Source organism: Hipposideros armiger, unplaced genomic scaffold, assembly GCF_001890085.2.
Source record: "Hipposideros armiger isolate ML-2016 unplaced genomic scaffold, ASM189008v1 scaffold_419, whole genome shotgun sequence".
Classification (NCBI taxonomy): domain Eukaryota; kingdom Metazoa; phylum Chordata; class Mammalia; order Chiroptera; family Hipposideridae; genus Hipposideros; species Hipposideros armiger.
This window is the reverse complement of record NW_017731769.1, coordinates 1,395,900-1,416,132: the sequence shown is the minus strand read 5'-3', so window position 1 is coordinate 1,416,132 and position 20,233 is coordinate 1,395,900. Positions and strand designations below refer to the sequence as shown.

Here is a 20,233-nt window from a genome sequence, read left to right as displayed (position 1 = left end):
TGTCCCTGTATCGCGCTCTCCCCTCTCCCTCCCTCGCGCGCCCCCTCTCCCGTTACTCGGCCCCCCCATCGGCGCGCGTGCGCAGTCCGCCTCCCGTCGGGAGAGTGCGCCACAAGGGCTCCTGCGCTCTCACCCCCATCTTCAGGCTCTGCCTCCCCCTCCTTCTCGCCCATTCCGTGACTTTCTGCCCCCATTGCGAGCGAGTCGGTCCACCATCTCCTTTCCCATGTAGCAGGAACAAATAGGTGGGAATTATTGTCCACCCACTAAAGGGACTAGAGATTGTGTTCCTGGTCCCACAACTCATCCTAAAGAGGCTGTTCTAGTTCCTATCAGGAGCCGTGGATAGGGGACTGTTTGTCCGGCAGCACCTGAGGCTCTTCAGTGGGAGCGCGCCTCCAGGGTCTTTGGGGTTGCTGTGGCCTCAGAATATGAGCGTCCTCCCATCCTCCCCCCTTCGCCGGCGATCTTCCAGTTACATAAGTGGAGTGGGACACAGTATGTAACGGGCTCCCATAGTCCTGGAGTGCGTCCTGCTCAAGATCACCAGTACCATATGGGGCAAGTTCATCGCATCGCTGTGGTTCCTGTCAATTGTCCCTGAAAGTTTATTTCCATTTAAGTTTGGTTATGATCGAATCACCCAAACTGAAACTCAGGTGACTTTTCCGTGGTGTGGCAATGTGTGGTTTTGCACTGAAGACTTAAGGTCATTGTGAAGAGTCTAAAAAGAATGCTCTCAAAGAGAAGACTGTTTATGATATTGCTAAGTATGAACCCGAGAGGGGGAAGCTTGCTCTGGAATACCTCTGTGGCAGTCGCTTCTGTTGTGTGTTCCGTGTGGACTGGTCACAGCAGAAACGGGCTCAACCACAAAATTGATATTCCTGACTCATGGTCAGGCAGATGTGTGCTTCTGGTTATTTTTCCAGGAACAGGAACAGGCTCTGTGGAGCCATTCACATGTTGTGTCTGCTGTGTGGGATCAGTACCCCAAGATGATAGGATCAAATTCAGGGGGTGGTTAGTGATCCTGGAGCCATACCTACCGGCGTGTGATGATGCTAAGTATCTTAGACTTTGTAGGACTCTCACAAGTTGTAGGCATTTTGTTATACTAGAAAAATGAAGCATATTCGGATCTTGGTAGTAAAATTCACTGTTAATGGCAGTTATTACTCTAGAGGAGAAATTTGGGTTTCGTGGCTGGAATTTTCATCTAGACCTCAGTGATTGCAGTTAACAGTGAGATTGAGCTGACCTCTAGGGTCTTTCGAAATATGCTAGATCCTTATTAAAAAATACAGGGTCTGGATTTTTTAGGTCTTCTGGGAATTTTCCCCAGGGATTTAGGTGAAATGGGCTTATTTGTGGGCCCTTTAGGACTTTTACTTGAAATCCCAGTGGGAAGCCTAGGAAACACTTTTATTTTCTTACCCACACATGTCAGAACCTTAAAGGGCACAATCAATCTAGTAAGAAGTACAGTTGATTAAGTAAGTCACCACAGAGCACCCATTCGTAGCATGTCAGCTAAGTGGCCTATCACTGAGGCACATCCCGTCCAGAACACAGACGCAAGCCTCGCTTGAAAGAGATTCCAAGGTTTGTACGTCTGAATCTGAGATGTGACTGGACAAGGACTTTGCTTTGTTTTGCCGTCATTGGCAATGTGTTTGCCTCCTCAGATGCCCTCCGGCTAGCTGTTTGTCATACCCCTAGCCCGTTAAACAGCACAGGTAGCTTCCAGAGTATAGTTTATCTGCGAAGTTCCTGGTGGTATCTGAAGTAAGCATGTCCTAACAGCTTGACGAAACCTTCTGTGGCTTTTTTGCTCAAATTGGCCTATCACACCGTTCTGTTTCTTATTTTTACACATTTGCCTGGAATACTTTAAACCGAGAGTACCAGGTCTTTGTTTCACCTGACACAGCATGATGCTGTCAAACCATATTCCAACTTCTGGGCTGTTTGTGTATTGGGGGGGGGCAGAGGGTTAGAATACAGTTTTGCATTCTTTTTGCAATTTCTAGTCAGAGTCATCGTTTCCCTGCCTGCCCTGCCTCTTGAGTGGCTGGATCTAGTGGGGTGAGGAGGCAAGCTGTGGAGTTTGACAGCACAACTGGCTAGATGAGTCCCATATGATGTTGCCTCCACCCCAATACTCCTTCCCCCACGTGGAGATGGAATGAGAAACACTTTTCTTTAACTTAAAGAAGAGCAGAGTTAAAATTGTTAGTTCCTGTCTCAGGCCCTTTTCCACCGATAATGTACCTGCCTGGGACTATTTGCATGATAAATGATGTGTCCTAGAACCAGTAATCTTTTCTAAAGGCGAATATCAGTAGAAATCTTTTTTTTTAAACTTGGGAGACATTTATTTACTTTCCCATATCACCATTAATTGATCTTATATATCTCCTCAGGAAAACAGCACTATTGAATGACTATTAACAACATCCTGTGGAGAACTTCAATCTTTGGTCACAGCGTTAAGAGCGCCTGGTTTTGATATCAGTAGAAATCTTTTAATTGGCTAAGAGCAGCTTGTTGGAAGACTGCCTGTGTATCCATGAGGAGGAGACAATAACAGAAAATGTTTGACATTTGTAGTAACTAGTGTTTTAAACGCACGGGGGGTAAAAGAACAGTCCTAGACTGGCGCCGAGTTCCAGGGAGTGTGGCAGGACACCTGCTTGTTTTCATTGCCCTCTGCTATGGTGACATGCATGCAGACCAGCCTCATGTGGCCGACAGACAAACAACCTTTTTACTTAGGCAGAGTGTTATTGTCCCTCCAATGGAAGGACCTTGTCCTCGGTGCTTCTGTAACAGCCCTCTCCATGCAAACTGCCATTGTCACCACTGTGCTTCTACCTTGTTTTGGTTAGGACACACGTAAATGGGTTCCTCTTCCTTGGGCTCACTTACACAAAGGTTGTGCTCTTCTGCCGTTCTCTTGCAAGGAACCTTTACTTATTGAAAACTTGATTTGCATGCCATTACCTAAATACTTGGTTCTGCCACTTTGATGGTAGGTAGGTGTGTAGGGGATCTGAATGTAAATAGGAATTTGGGGGCAGGCAGGGCACCCCCACTCCTATATCAAGGGGAAGGGGGTGACCATTCCATTAGAGAATAAAGCCTTGGCCTTTATAGCTTTTTCAAGGCACACTTGTGTTGGGGTCTGCTGGCATATGTATGTGTCCTCACTATAGCTGTTTTGCTGTTACTGCAGAAGTCTGGACTCTCGGGAGCAAGCCTGAGGAAGCGGTCACTTGTCTTCCTTGCCTAAGAGCTGGGGGTGTTGTATATATGGACCTGATAATCACTGCTTTATTGGGTTTTCACCTAACTGCTCTCTTTTGCTGGCTCTTTTACTTCTCCATGAATTCTTTTTTTTTTTTTTTAAGAAATGTTATTGGGGAACAGTGTGTTTTCCCAGGACCCATCAGCTCCAAGTCAAGCAGTTGTCTCCAATCTAATTGTGGAGGGCGCAGCTCCCTGGCCCATGTGGGAATCGAACCAGCAACCTTGGCGCTATGAGCCTGCACTCTAACCACCTGAGCTAACTGGCCGCCCCCTCCATGAACTCTTGAGCTAATCAAAGATCTTAAACTTTCAGAGTTGGAAGGAACCTTAGTCCAGCTCCCTCAGTTTACAAGTAAAAAGAAATTTTGGCTATGAAAAATTGTGGCTTTTCCAGGGCCTTCCAGCCACTTTGATTTTTATTATCTAGCTAACTGAGTAGTACTGTTACCCTGACTTTGGGATTTCAAAGCATTCTGACTCGACTATTTAATGGAATTATAAGGCCTCACTGCACCTCAATAGATAATTTTAGGAACTATCCTAGTAGTTACAGACCAGCCGTAAATAAGTAAAAGACTTGGTTGGTGTTGCCCTTCCTCTGAGTTTGATTACACAAGTCATTATTTGTGTGAATAGTCTCTAAGTTGTACACGCTAGGCTTTTTTTTAGTCTAAAGATAAAAGTGCTACTCTTGGGCCAGCAAGGTATTAGAAATTAGCTAATATAGGCCAGATTAGGTTTTAGCAAGGAAATAGTGGTTATCTTAATGATGAAAAACATCATGACAAAAGTGGTTTTTGAATATGTATTCAAAAGCAAAAGAGAAACTATCAGATTAATAAGTCAGTGTGTTGAACATTGCGACTTACTGATCTGAGAGGCTTAAAAGTTATTGCTCTGAGACAGACTTTTGGCGGATGGCTTTGGATCTCCCAGGGCACTTGGTTTCCGTTGGTTCTGCTTCTTTCTCTCAGGGTTAAAGCCCCTTTACATGAGCTTATAGCAGCTCATTGCAGCTTCAACTGCTTGAAAAAGAAGGGAGACTTTGCCTCTGGGTTTAACATGTTCTTTTTAGGGTGACATTTTAATGCTGCATGTTCTCTTGAACATGTATTCTCTCCCCAAGTATTTCTGTATGACATGGTACAAGAAATACTTGCCAGAGATCACCACTAACAGTATGCTTTATAGTGTCAAAGTGTCCTTCAGAGGAGACAACACATGTGATAGTGTCAATTCTAACATGCATGAATCTTTCCTTTATTTTAGCACTGTGTGTTATGTGCCAGTAATTTGCAGTTTATCCTTTGTTTCTAGCTAGGTAAGCCGGGAAATAGCATAGTACTTTGTCTATATGTTTATCTTCAAAATGTCCCAAATAGTCCTGGGAAAAAGGTCGTGCAGCACGATGGGGGCTTTCAACTTACGATTTTCTTTGTTTTAGGCTCCATAAAAATACAGACTCACCAGTTCCTGCTTTGATGTGACATGTGACTCCCCAGAATACATCTTGCTTCTGTAGACCAGCTCCAACAGGATTCCATGGTAGCTGGAATGTTAGGGCTCAGGTAAGTAACCTTCCTTTTTTTTTTTTTAGTATATGTCCTGGTTTGGCCATCTGTTTTTAAAAAAAATAATAAATAAATATAAAAAAAAGGAAAAATACAAGATATACTACTCTTGGACAGTATAAAAGTACCCCAAAGACTAAAGACATAACTGTGCCAAACTGTGCCATATAATAAAAAAAAGTCACTTCCCTGAGCCCTGAAAGGTCAGTTTGGGTAGGGTTACTTGGTAGCCACAGCGTGATCTGGGGGCGGGCGTCAGATTAGAGCCGGAACTGGTGATCTGCAACTTCAGTTCACCTTGAAGCAGGTCAGCTGAGCTGAGAGTGCTTTGACTGAGCTCTTCACCTGCCGCTGCTGCTGTTGCCCAGTGGTCTTCAGCGTAGTGCTTTTTTGTTTGCTTTGGTTTTGGGTAAATGACTTCCTGGTCAACGTTAGTGAGCAGTGGTAATGTATTTTCAGATATGAGAATTGGTGTGTGGTCCCCTAGAACGATGACCTCCTGAAAGCTGTCATAGAACAGCGGAGCCCATGGCTAATGGGATGTGCTTGCTGCACTCCTCCCTCGGGAACTAAAGAGAGCAGCACCCAGACGCACGTCTGGCTCTTGAGACTCTTAGAGCAGAATGAATGCCTTTTGAAAAGCTGGGGATCCAAGCCATTCGAGGTCTGACACTCAGATGCTTTATCAGCCACACTTTTGGCTACTTTGGTGCCATTGTGTGGACTTTAATTTTGTGGACTTAATTTCTCAACTGTCAGGCTCAATAGCTCAAGCTTCTAATAAATCAGTGGTCACTCCACATTTACTATTTTGACATCTGGATTTTCAAACATTCCATGTGTTAAGGCAGAACATTCTAATTGAATTTTTCCATTTCTTTTCCTAAGAAAAAATGTGAGTTTACACATATGCTGCCATTGTGATTCCAGCTGAGACTCCCAAGTAGCACTTTGTTGTGTCTCTCTAGTGGTTTCTGACACCTCAGTCTAAAACTGTGTGGACATCCATAACAGATAGCTCATTTAGGGACTATGTGAAGGGCAGGGTTTGGGCGGAGGAGAATAAAAGGTGTGGACGGAAGGGAGGAGCATCACACTGCCTCCAAGTCCCAAATTTGGTTTCACTCGTGATCCTGTGACTCAAGTTGTCATTCCCTTTTGCTGCGGGATGTGCCCTGGGCCCTGCTGACAGGACGTTCTTTGTATGCCAAGTATTTATGCTGGTGGGAGTTGTGTGGCTGGCGCTTTGTGCATTGTCTCAGAAATTGTGTGGACTAAATGTAATATGGACAGTGAATGGGTTTCTTCTGGTAGATAGTAGGCCTGGGGGGTGGTTAATGTTTTTAATAGTCTTTTTCTAAGATCACAAATGGATTTTATAAAACAGGCAGTGATGACTCTATGCAATTTCTTCTAAGAAATACAGAAAAGAAGAGATGTTTTTAAACATACCTCTTTATTATTTATGAATGGGAAAGACATGGCTATCTGAGCTTCAAGGAACTTTGCAGGGAATTCTCAATGGACAGAACCTGTCTTTAGTAGATAAGTGCTTGTATTTTACTATTTTTCTTCTTTTCCTTTCTAAGAAATTATAAAAATAATATATGCTTTTATGGGAAATTCAAACCTTTTTAAAGTATATCAAGTAAAAAAAATGAAAGCTCCCTGTTACTCTCTGCGCCTACTACCCAGAGTAACCACTGTTAGTTAATAACGTAAAGTCTTCCAAGTCTTCTCAGGCAATACAAATATGCACCTTTTGTATTTTTAACAAAACAAGGATAGTATTATACATATTCAGCATCTATCCATATGGTACATTTCTCTATGCTTCATTTCTGTTAAATAGCAGCATGGTCTGGTGCCGACTTACTGTCATGCATTGCCCCCCTATTGATTTTCCCAGTGGTTCGCTATTAAAAGATTCTACTGGATTGAACATCCTCATGTGCCTGCCAGTCTTTTGGAAGAATGGCTGCCTAGACTTGGAGTGTCTGGCGGGTGCCACCAACATTGCCTTCCAAAATAGCTATCCCAGTTCCCACGATACTCTGAGAAAGCGCCTCTTCCCCGTACCCTCCCAGAATTGGATAACCATCTTTTAAATGTGTGCTCCTTGGGCTATTACTGAGACTAAACCTCAGCATAAATACGTGGCGTACAACCCTCAGTCATTGGCCATTTGTATTCCATCTTTGCCAATTGCTTCTTCATGTTCTGCATTCATTCTTCTGTCAGGGTATTTTTAAGTGGATTTGTAAGAACTCTTAATGTCTGTCGTCATGCAGATGTTTTTCCTACTTTGTCTTATATCTTTTGATTTTGCTTGTCTTTTTGATACATAAAATTTTTTATGATTTCTTCTTTTGCTTTTATACTTAGAAAATTCTTTCCTACTCTAAGAACACGTCAACATTCATTCATATTTTATTTTTTCCTAAAAAACTTGATATACTGTATTCATACATACATATTTGATACATACAAAAGGATCTTATAGGTAAGTTATCCTATTTTTTGTGTGGTTTTTAAAAAGTACCTGTGTTTGTATTTAACTTTAGGATGGGATGAAGTCTAGCTCCCACTTAGCCAGTTGTGTCATAGCTATTTGGTGAATCTTTATCATGTACTGACTTCAAATGAACAAAGCATCTCTTCTGTCTTTCTGCATTTTTTCTTTGTGAGGCTTGATGGCAAGCCTGTTAGCAGATAATCATTTATTCATTGATCCAACAAATATTCGAGCCAGGGGTGGTGCTGGGCCCTGCAAGTACTGTCTTCTCCTTGACTGGGGGCAGTGCTACAGAAGTTGAGGTGCCAGTGGCATAGCTACAGTGCTCATTCTGGAAGACTCAAGAAAATAGTGTTTTTTCAATAGTGTTTTACAAAAGTAGGTTTTAGATAAACTAGGAGGAATCCAGAGGGGGGGGTGTGTGTGTAATTCTGACATATAAGTTAGAGCTTTAGGGTGGGCTGCAACATAAAGCATAGTTTGTTTTATACCTCATGTAATTGCAGGCTGACTTTTGTCTTGAATTATGCTGAGGGCTTTTTGCTGTAGAAACAGTTCTATATTCAGCTAGCTTGGTTGTTATGATAGAATAAAAGTTGTGTACTGATAAAGATGGTAATTTTCTTCTATGATGATTTTGAAGCTTTTCTGTAAAAGCTGATAAAAATAAAGACAGGCTTTTAGTTAATATATTCTTAGGGGAACAAGTGTAATTTTTTACAACTTGCATCATTTAAGTCTAATAAATACCCTCAAAACTGAAGTGGAATCCTGATTTGGATTGAAAATATTTTTTACTTAAAGAAAGGATATAAATGACTTGTGATTAAGGAAAAGGCTCCTTTTATAGGCTGGGGTGTTTTTTTTAATGATTTTTTGAATAGTTAGATATGTAGTACAGAATGAAAAAGGTGGTATAAAAGGTTTAATGGTAAAAGATCTTGCCACCCTGTCCCCAGATATGTCTCCCTGGAGGCAGCCATCATTACCAGTTTCTTTGTGTGTGTGTGTGATTTTTAAATTGTGATAAAATATACATAACATCAAATTTACCATTTTAGCCATTTTAAGTGTACAATTTAACGGCATTAAATACATTCTCATTGTTGTGTAGCCATCACCACTATGCATCTCCAGAAACCTTTTCATCTTGCAAAAGTGAAACTGTCTCCATTAAACCATAACTCCATTCCTCCCTCCTCCCCCAGCCCTGGCAATCACCCTTCTACTTTCTGTCTCTGAAATGGACTATTCTAGATACCTCATATGATTATATATTTTTATATGTGTGTTTATGTACATATATATGTATGTATGCAAAAACAAGGGTGTGTGTGTGTGTACTCCAAGAATAAAATACTGTGCACATTTGCAAAGTTTGCTCTTTTTAGTCAATGTATCAGATATCAGTTCCTATCGAGCTATATTATTATTCTTAAGGGTTGGGTTAGTAGTCCATTATGTGGATGCACTGTAATTTAACCAGTTTTCTATTGAGGGATATTTATGTTTCCCGTGTTTTTAATTTCATTAATGCTGTGGTGAATAGTCTTTTATATATACCATTTTGCTCACAGCCAACATTATCTGTAGGAGAAATTCCTAAAGATGGGACATGCTGGGTCAAAATTTTGGTAGACACTGCTAAATCAAGGGTGGCCTTTTAATTGCACAGTTTTAAAGGAAAGACTACATATGAGTCGATAAGCATACACATTTATGACTGCAAGGCTATTTGTAGAGATTAGAGAGCTGTTAATTAGGCTAGGAAGACATAGTTTTTAGCAGTTAGCGCTGGAAAGCAAAACTTCAGAAGCTTCCATTTCATCAGACGTGCCCTCGTGTGAGCAGAACCTGTGCGGCAGGACCCCTTAGTTGGCAAGAGGGAATTCGGCCAGTTCTCCTTTGTGAATCTTGAAGAAAATGGAGCATTTTTAGTTTGCTACTGTTGCAAGTTTCAGTGGATTCAGGTTTGAAGAGTTGTCTCTGGCTGCAGGACCTTCCGTCTCATTTGAATTGTAATATGCATAAAGAATATTATCCTGGAGTGTTCAGGACCAGATTGCTACTGCTTCATTTCTCTTTCACTGTTGTACTCTTCATATAGCAAGACTTGATTCATTTACCCTATACTAATTGAGCATCTATTAGGTGTTAGTTACTGTCCTAGATGCTAGGGACTGTCCCTCCTTTCAGAGATCTTCTGGTCTAAAGGAGGATCCAGACAGGCAAACATGCCATTTCTTTGCAAGCGGCTAGATGCTACGATGGAGAAATACTGGCCACTGAGGGAGCACATAGATGTCAGAGGGGTCCCACCTAGATGTGGAGGTGGGGTCAGGAAAGACACTTCTTTGAAAAGTGACCCCCAAGACCTGAACGGTAAGGCAACATTAGCTAGTCCCAGAAAAAGTATGAGTGGAGGAGAGACCAGCACATATGGAGGCTTGGATAAGAAGAAAGCTTGTTTGACTGGGCAGAGGAGTTTGGAGTGCAGAGGTGAGACGGTGGAGCAAGCCAGGCTGGGGAGCTGGGAGCAATCCCGTTTGCAGAGTATGGTGGTAGGAAATCAGACACAGCCACACCAGCTGTGCTGAATAGGCTCAGCTTTCCTTCCAAACTGCATCATACTTTGAGATGTTCCGAGCCCTAGAAGGTATTGCAAGGTGCTCTGGCCATCCATCCTGTCCCCTGTGCACCCCTCACTGCTCTGGAGGGCATCTGCCCTGAGCTGACTTCTCAGCCACCCATCAGGCCCCTGGGGCTCCCACTCCAGACCTCTTCATGGAACCTTGGTTCCCTCCACTTCTACCCCAGGAAACCCTGGGGCGGGGGGGACCCATCAGGAGAGGGCTTTCTCTTTTCCAACACACTTCATTCTCTGATACTCCATACTGAGAGAAGGGCAGGAGCGTGCATGACTTGTGAGTCAACTATGGTACCAAAGGCATTGCTTAGTTCTTCTGATTTTTAAAAATTGTTTTTTTACCAAGACTTTCATGGTGAAGGAAGCAGTGCATAAGCAAGCTTTCTCCTGGCTTGTCAAGGACAGTTCCATCCTTACAAGCCACTGGATGGCCCTGCTGTAATCCCTGCAAGCCTGGGCTAAGGAGGTGGGATCTGAGCCCTCTCGCCACTCCTCATGTGCCTGCCTTTGACGTCCTGCCCTCCCACAGTCCTCCATGCCCTCTTCCTCCTTGGCCTCTACACTCTGCTCATGTGGTAGCTACTCCAGGTACTTTCCACTCGGACTTCGAAGCATTAGTAGTTTGTGCAATTTACGCCAGCCCCCGTTTATGGAACTCAGATGTGACAGACAGCTCCAGTGAAATCCCAGCCTATGATTGCAGTTGCTGCCATGCCTCCCCAAGATAGCCAGGTCCCCAAAGGTGATGGGGATACTCTCCATGAAAGCTTTATGCTGTGTTACACATGACCAGCGCATAACATTTGAAAGAGTTTTTGAAAATTTACAGAGTGGTATCCTGTATGTAACACTCTGCAACTCTTCTCACTCAATACTTGGCTTTTGAGCCTGGTCCATGTTACTCTATGCACACCTTCATTCATTTAACATGTGTCCTTGTGCTGTAGAAACATCTCTACAGCAGAAGCCCCACCAGAGCCCTGCAGGAGAAGTAAATGATAGAGAAAGAGGATTAGCATCTGGTTTATATTTACATCCTTTGGTCCGATTGACCGAGAAGATATTTTTATTTCTATGTTGGTTAAAGCTTTCCACAAAAAAGAAGCATCCGTTTTCTAGACTTATTAATATGGCAGTTCGAAGGTTTTATTTTTAGATTTGAAAGAAAGCAAAGCAGGCTTCTGAGATATGCACATTTCCCTTCGTTCCCATCTCCTTTGCAACATTCCACAGTGCTGCTAAAACATGAACTTGAGCACTTTTAAAGCATGAGCTGTCTTTCTATATGTGAGTTATTTTTGAAAATACTAAAGCATTTTGGTTTTCTTGGGCTTCTAGTGGTACTTAAGTTTTGACATTACTTTGATAAGTTGTCTTTTAAATTTGTCTACACATATTTAGTAACTTAGTTTTTAAATATAAATTTTCATGTTTCTGGGTTTTGTGTTTTTGTAAACAACAGAAGGTATTAGTCCATATTAAGTACTAATTTGCTCTAATAGTTTCAGCTGTTTTTGGAATTACACTTGGCAGAAAAATAGACAAACATCTGTAGTTGTGACAGTTTGTCTTTTACTTTTAACTCCAGAGTAAATAATCTAGTGATTTTTTTCTAGGCTTGTAAGAACATGGGAATGATTAAAGTTGTCATAATACTTAAGTGGTTAGGGAAGGTTGAAAGTCTTTTTTTAAGTGGCATCACCCTGTAAAAAATGTTAATATAACTTGTAAGCAACTGCTTAAAATTTCTTAGCCCCTCTTCCAGGTTGTTTAAGACAAAGCAAACAAACAAAAACATAGTATTTATTAAGCTCTTTATTTTTTAATTACAGAAGTAAAACATCATTGTAAAAAAATTAGATGAATACGAAAATCACTCTGGAAATTCCACCATGAGGAAAAAACTGCTGTTACTATTTGGTCTTTTCCCTTCTAGACCAAGGGCTCTTTGACTCAGCGTTGAGAACTCAGGGGTTCCATGACCTTGGATGGGAAAAACACTACTCGATCTTTATTTTCATCAACCTTCATTGAAAATTCAGATTTCCTTCAATGACAAATGTAGGCAACGCCGTGGTAGTATTAGGAGTGCCTGTGACGTTGTCACCAGTGGAGATCAAAGATACTTTCATATCATATTATAGTACAGATGTTTGAAATATCGCTTGTGCTCATCACTACTTCAAACTTGGGGTAGTTATTAGACCCAGCTCTAATCTGCTTATTTAATGATTTACTAAAGAAGCACATATTACTCTAGCTGCGATTATCAAAGTATGTTGTTAATCAATTTCTATGCATTTTATTTTATGCATTTCAGAACATTCTTCTGAGGAGGGGTCCAGAGGGCCGAAAGGGTCCATGGCAGAAAAAGATTAAGAACGCCTATTGTGTACATTATACCATGCAACTACAAAAAGAAGAACAGCCAGCACTTGAGTAGTCATTATGTGGGGGAAAGAGACCAAGAAAAGCCCTAAAGCACAGGTGCAATAAAGGGAGCTAAAATGACATTTAAAGCTTAGTTCAAATTATTATATCAGATATTTTTATAAACACATTTAGTGTTTTACAGGTATCATGCAAAGTGTAATGCAACTAAAACTGTTGAAGAATTCTTAATACCACATAAATTGCTTGGTAAATAATAGCCTAAAAGTTACCTTTGCTTTTGGCATTTTAAATGTTCTTCTGGAGTTTTCTGTATGCACCTGTGTGCATACGTACATACTGTTTTAGGTAAATGGGACCATACCACATGTGCTGTTGTAATGTGCCTTTTTTCCTCAGTGATATGCTGTAGATATCTCTCCATGTCAGTAAAAATAGATTTATATCATTACCTTTCCCTAAAATGAAAATAACTTAATTGTATTTCCTAATTATAAAATTAATACCTGTTTAATGAAAAAAATTAGAAAATATAGAAAGAGGAAAAGTAAGAATTGCTCATAAATCTATCTACAGAGAGGTAACATCTGGATAATGCCTTTACACCATCGTTTTTAATGACCACATGACATTTCATTGATGGCTACGCTTTGATTTAATTAGGAGCTTTTCCATTGTTTCTGTGTTTTCATTGCTCTGAATGACAGGTATGGCTGTGTGCTGACGATTCTACTCTGCCTGAATCTCTAAGCTCCCTCTTGAGCCCCACATCGGATGACCTCTTCAGTCTTTCCACTGAGTTGTTCATAGACATCTGAAAATTAACAAGTCCCAAACAGAACTCTTCCATTTTTTTCCCCATTCAAACCTGCTTCTCCTCCTGTCTTTTCTATCTCAGTAAACAGCATCAATGACCACCCACCTACCAGTCACATATTCTAGGAGTTGTCCTTGATTCTGCTCTTCCCCTCACCAGTAAGGTACCCCAGAACCATCTCCACTTCTAAGACCTCCATCCAAGCCACAAGTCACTGCAGATGGATGCAGCAGGACTTTGGATGATATATTTTACAGCTTCCTTACTGATGCTCGTGAAACTTTCCACATTTCATAAGAATATTTGTTACAGTGATGCTCACTTCTAAATTATGGGGTTGTTCCCCATTGAGTAACTTTTTCATCTGGCCAGTATAATTCAGTTTGAGTACAGAGTTCCTTGCTGCTCCATGCTGAAGGGTCTGCATTTCATTAGGCTGTCACCCAGCCATTCATTTCACAATGGAGCCAGGTGTCTATGGTACCCCAGGCACTGGGGTAGGCAGGCTGTTGGGTGACTGACACAGATTGGTGGTACCTCTCCTCATGGAGTGTAAGTTTGGCCGGAGAGACAGACTTTAAATAATTCACAAGTAATTATGTAATTACAATGGGTTAAGTGCTCTCAAGGACAAATATGGGGAGGCTCACTGTGATCATGTGTAATCGGGGGACAGCCCAGCCTTGGGAGGAATAAGGAAGCCTGTCCTAAGGAGGCAGTGCCAAAGTCTGGAACCAAGGAGTGAACAGAGGCATTGAACAGGCTGCACAGTAGAAGAGAGCTTTTCCAAAGAAGAGAGGTGTGAAGCCCCCCACCCAAGTCTGGCAGGAGTTTAGCCATCTGAGGCACTTAAGCAGCCCTGTGTGGCTGGAGCAGAGCAGGGGTGCAGGCACAGAGGTTGACAGGCTGGGCGCAGGGTTTGGATGTTAACGTCAGAGCAATAGGAAACTATTGAGGGTCAGCTGGTTTGGATTGTGAGTTTTTATCAAAATATTACAGCCACTCAATAACAACATAACCTCTCAAAAGAGGTTATGGTGAAAACAACAGCCTACCCCTTCCGCATCCTGTTCCACGACCCAGCGATGACAGCTTTTAACTGTCTACTTTTAGTTCCCTTTAATGGTTACCTTCAAAACTAAATCATACGCTTATATATCTCTCTTGATTTGCCAACTTTGGGGAATTATATTAGCTCCCTGAAATGAAAGAGGACGACTTAGCTTACATCGCCTCCCATGTTGAAATTCATATCCACATTTTCTCTGTAACTTTAAACAGTGGTTCCTGTTCCATCAACTTCACTCTATATGGTACTTCCCCTCTGTATAAGATGAGGATATTAATGACCCTGCTTTTCCTTCCACACACCCCACTTCTGCCTCCTAAAAGCTGTACTTGATCATTTCCATTCTTATGATCATTAACGTTTCTGCTCTGCTCTGCAACCACATCCAGTGGTCATAGGTTAATTCTCAAGTTGAAAACCAGTCAACATCACTGCCGTTATTACACATATGTAAAGATTGTTCACCGCGAGGCCTGGTAATGTATGTGAGGATTTCCTTCTTTATAGGTTTAGAGTCACAATCGCTGGACCACTCAAAGGAGAATGACCAATCAAGGACAAATGGACTCAAGTTTTCTTCAGACTCTCTCACCTGCTTAAAATTCGTGCCAGAATTTAACCTGCTTCGAATTTGGACCTTGGCTTTCTTGTACGGCTCTTTGTTTTTTTCCACTGTTTCTGATTACCTTTCACCTTTGTTTAATAGTATTCCCTGATCTTATAAAATCCTCTCAGCCATGCTGTTTCTTTCCTGCGATTCTGTGTTTTTCACCCCCAAAGGTCTTCCTCTCAGAGCTCTCTGTCGTCCTCCTGCAATCCGGACAAGTACTTGTTCTCTAAGGTTGTACACAGCTGCCACCTGGATCTTCCCTTCACTGAACTCTTAGATTGGAGCTGCTGTTTCCTGGAACCCATATCTTTTATTTGATTTACTCCTTGTTTTCTGAAATACATTTTTAAATAACTTGCTGAGATAGGGTGTGTGGGTAGTAAACTAGTGGACACCGTTGTTGCTTACGCATATCCATTTTCGACAGAACACTGGTAATATTATTCATCTTTCTACCTTATTCCCAACTCTAGCAAGGATCTGGAAGTCACTTCACACATTGCATTCCCTTGGCAACTGTTAACTGATCAAAGTTGGAACTATGATCTCAGTTGGTCCACTCAGACTGAAGGAAAGGGCTTCAATGGCATGTTCAGAGACTGTCTTTCCCTCACTGCATGTAAATTGGGAAGGTGCTGCTGGCAGCTCTGGTGTAACCTCAAACTGAGGGACCAAGCCTGAGAATAGTGCTTCCTCACCGAGGACAGTGGAGTAGAGACAAAGGAACCTGGGGCCTGCCCCAGCTCTGGGATTCCAGTTATGTGAGCGAATACCTTTTCTTATTATGCAAGACAGTTTGAGTTGGCTTTTCTGTTACTTGCGGCCAAAAGCATTATAACAGACATGTCTTTTGCTCTTCCACTCGATTGGCTAAGCAAAGGATTCCAAGTTGAAAGTCATTTTCCTTCCTAACTTTGAAGGCATTTCTGCCATTGTCTTCTAGAATGCAGAGTCACTAATGAAACAATCTAGTTACCATTCTAGAAAATTTTTAGGATCTTTTTCTTTAGTGCCTTGAAATTTCATGAGAATCTGTCTAGAGTTGTGTCTTTTTCATTCATTGTGCTGGGATCATTCAATCAGAACCCTTTATTGTTGACTTTTTTTTTTAATATGTTAGCTTCCATCCTTTTATTTTCTTTCTTACAGAAACTCCTGTTAGCTTATTTTGGACTTCTTATATTGATTTTCTGTCTTGATCCTCTCTCATATTTTTCTTTTTTTTTTGCTCTGAATTTTGGAAGATCTAGACTTTATTTTCTATCCCTCCCATTAAATTCTTTATTTCAGCCCAATGTTTTCTTTCTTACTTATTGTGGAGCCTGTATGCCCACTATGTAGACTCAACAGTTGTTACCATTTTGATATATTTTCTTGGTCTGTATAGATATGTGCATTTTTATACCCTTTTGCTGACTATTTCAAAGGAATTTGCAGGCAGCATGGCATTTCATCCCTAAGTACTTCAGCATACATCTCAAAATAAGGACATTTTCCAATATAAGCACAATGTCCCAAGCACATCTTTAAAAATTAATGATAATTCTCTAATGTTATCAGACAGCCATTCCAAATTGTCATTTCCCCTAAATGTCTCTTATAGCTTTTTGGGGGGATATAAGCAATTAAGATTGATACCTTGCATTTGCATATGCTTCCTTTGTCTCTTTTAACAAAAACAACCTCCCCGCCTCCAGTAAACCTTAACATTGACTTTTTGAAGCAACCAGCTCAGTTGTCTAATAGAAGCCCCGCATTCTAGATGTGTCTCTTTCCTTTTTTATCCCTCATATTAATTGTAAATGAGAGATTAGATCTGTGGGCTTATTTAGGTAAACATTTGGAGCAAGAATATTTTATATTAGCAGCAGACTGGCTGGTTCTCCTGTGGTTCCTGATGCTACATTTAACCACTTGGTTGAAGAAGGCGGTGACTGCCAAATCTCTCCATTGCGGATGTACAGTTTTCCTGTTGTAATTGATAAGTAATCTGTGGTGTGATGCTTTGGCACCATATGAAGATCCTGTTGCCCAACAGCCATTCACCTAATGATTTTAGCTTTCATTGATGATCCATGCCTGCATCTGTTACTACATTAGGGGTCACAAAATGATGGATTTTCTAATTCTGTCATCTCTTCCACATTTAATATTGGCATTCTGTAAAGAACTTCCCCTCATCAAGTAAGGAGGAGCTATATTTCCTCCTAAAAAGACAATATAAATGCCTAACCGTTGCCTTTTAATTAGTAACTTAATTACCAAATTCTAGAATAAGGAGTTGGTATGATTAATCATCATGTCAAATGGTGGCAGAATATTTGTTGTTGTGTTTTCTCTTTCATGTCAATATGGATTCATGAAGTTTTATTTATTAAATGTTTTACAATTCAGCTGTAGTCACTATTCTTTTTTGATCAAATTATTCCAAGTTTGGTTAGCAAGAGTTCCTTCATGCTGGCACCTGTGTCCTCTTGGCATACCCTCATTAATTAGTCTTTGAGCGATTCTTTGCTTTCTGGCCTAAGACATTCCATCCAACGTGTGTTTTTCCTTTTCCCAGAACTGGCTCCAAGAGCTCTGGCTCCTTTTAGTGGGGAATTCTATTTAGAATCCAAGAATTGGGTGCTATATGTGCTCATTCTTACTGGAGTAACATTGTGTCTAGGCCCTTTCAGTGGACAAAGCTAGAAAATAGATTGAAAACAAAATTTAAAAGTCATGGATACATAATGATATCCTCAAAGGAAATTTAACATTAGAGGGTTTGTCTTTAACTTAAAAATATTTTTCTTAAACCGAAAATGTTGATTTCTAATTAACATTAACATAGTTACTTATTTGTTTTATCTTGTAATATACATAAATAGTTATTATACCAGTATTACTACTAACAAGAAAAATACTGAATGAAGTTTAAGATTTCTTTTTGTCCTCAGGCAATGTTTTACAAAGGATGTAAAATAAAGTTTATTGTGTTCAAAAGTCACCTGGGGAATTTGCTTCTGGTAGTAGTGAGGTAGCTCGTTTTGGACTAACCCCTCTTACAGATCACAGTGAAAAACTCCGGGCAAAAATAAAAAATAAAAAATAACTATTTAAAGGTACTAGAGAGTGACTAAAAGCAGGCAGAATCTGGAGGGAAGTTGATGTTTGGAAGAAGGGAACTGTTAGGTGAATTCCTGTTTGTAATGGCTTTTCACCTGAGGGCATTCCTAGTGAGTGCTGCTACAGGGAGGCTGAGACTCAGAGACCATCATTGTCAGGGATTGAGGAATCAGAGGACACAGTTCAGAGCAACCACAGCAGCTGGAAACTGAGGGCAGAACTCCTGGAAAGCAGCCCCAGGCAGGGGGCCCAGAGTCTTCGTATAAACTCTGCTAAACTCCAGCTAAGTCAAAAGAAATGAACAGTGATTTCAGCTGCTGCCCACCATAGGGAAGAGAGTTTGGAGTTTGAGTTCTACCAAGTTCACTGCCTGCTAAAATTAAAAATTGGTATTCTTCATTGGAACATAACAGAATCCAAAGTTTGACAGTGTGTCACTCTCCATGTCTGGACATTTGAAGAAATAGGAAAAGTGACCCTTACTCAAGAGTAGGGTTAAGCAATTTTTTTTCTTAAATAGTAACTTTTATGTTTTGCAGCCCATACAGTCTCAGTCACAACTGCACAACTTAGGTGTTGTAGTACAAAATCAGCCATAGACAGTATGTAAACAAATGAGCATGGCTGCATTCCAATAAAATTTTATTTACAAAAACAGGCAGTGCGTCAGTTTGGGCCTGCGGGTCATAGTTTGCCCACGCTCATTTAAGAGAAAACCAATCAGTGGCAGCCTACCTCAAGATAACTCAGTTGTTGAAATTAGCAAAGAAGGATTTTAAAGCAGCTGTTATAACTCTGCACAAGGACATAAAAGAAAATATGCTTATAATGAAAGAACAAAATTAGTTATCTAAGTAAGATACCACCTTAAGCTAGGAAAAGAAGAGCAAAGTAATCCCAAAGTAAGTGGAGGGAGGAAAGGAAGTGATAACAGTAAGTGCAGGAATCTATGAGTTAGAAAACAGTAAAAAAAAAATAGAGAAAATTAACAAAGCCAAAAGTTGATAATCCCCTGGCCAGACTAATCAAGATAAAAAGAGAAGCAGGTAAGTTACCAGTATCAGACACCCAAAGGGGATATTACTAAAGCCTCTTCAGACATTAAGAGGATTGTAGTGAATGTTATAAACAACTGAAGTTGACAACTTGGATGAAATGGACAAAGTCCTTGAAAAACAGGATCTTACATAAACATAAGCTTTTAGAACATACAGAAGGAAGAAACACATCATAGCTTGTCTTATGAGTCTAGCATGATCCTGATACCAAATCTTACAAAGACATTACATAAAAGGAAAATTATATACCAATATCCCTTGTGAACATAAATGTAAGAATCTTAATAAAATAGTCATGTGCCGTATAACATTTTTGTTAATGATAGATCACACATATGACAGTGGTATGCCATATAGTCTAAGAGTGTAGTAGGCTCTACCATCTAGGTTTGTGTAAGTACACTCTGTTGTTTGCATAACGAAATTGCCTAACAACGCATTTCTCAGAATATATCCTTGTTAAGTGGCACATGACTCTATTAGCAAATCAAATCCAACAATATACATGTAGAAAAGATAATACATCACAACCAAGTGAGGCTTATCCCAGGAATACAAATGTATTAAAACATTAAAAAACCAGTCTATAATTCACCATATTAAGAAAATAAAGGAGAAAAACCATATAATTAATGAATATGAAAAAAGCATTTGATAAAATTGAATGCCTACTCAATAGAAAATCAGCAGATTAAGAATAGAAGGAAACTTCCTCATCTGATAAAGTACATTTATAACAGAGCTACTAATGTACTTAATAGTAAAATATTGAACACGTTACCCCTAAAATCAGGAAAAAGGCAAAGATGTTCACTCTTAATACTTCTATTCAATACTGTACTAGAGGTTCTAGCCAGTATGATAAGGCAAGAAAAAAGATACAAGGTATTAATATTAAAAGGAAGTAAAACTATTTCTTTTTGGAGGTAATGTAGAAAATTTGAATCTAATTGATAAAATACATTTTCTTCCTGTGTGTATTTCACCAGTATAGAACCTTCGTTATTTTTTCAAATATTTCACTATTTCCAAGTAAAAGACATTATAACTTTCATGTTTTAAAAAGGACAAAATTAATATGTAATCCCAGGAAATAATTAGCACTTTGCAGTCCTTTTCTTCTCCCCAATTTTCT

At 40.3% G+C, this 20,233-nt stretch overlaps 1 protein-coding gene across 2 annotated transcripts in view; it reads left to right on the top strand.

Moving 5' to 3' along the window:
• MECP2 (methyl-CpG binding protein 2) overlaps positions 1 to 20,233 on the top strand; it is a 62,251-nt gene that overhangs the window by 495 nt on the left and 41,523 nt on the right. Inside the window, exon 2 of one of the 2 annotated variants that reach the window (XM_019664293.1) lies at positions 4,757 to 4,880. The exons of the other annotated variant lie outside the window; for it this stretch is intronic. Within the exon in view, the coding sequence (XP_019519838.1) occupies positions 4,855 to 4,880 (26 nt within the window). The 5' untranslated portion in view covers positions 4,757 to 4,854. The remainder of the gene's footprint in view (positions 1 to 4,756; positions 4,881 to 20,233) is intronic. 2 annotated transcript variants of the gene reach the window in all.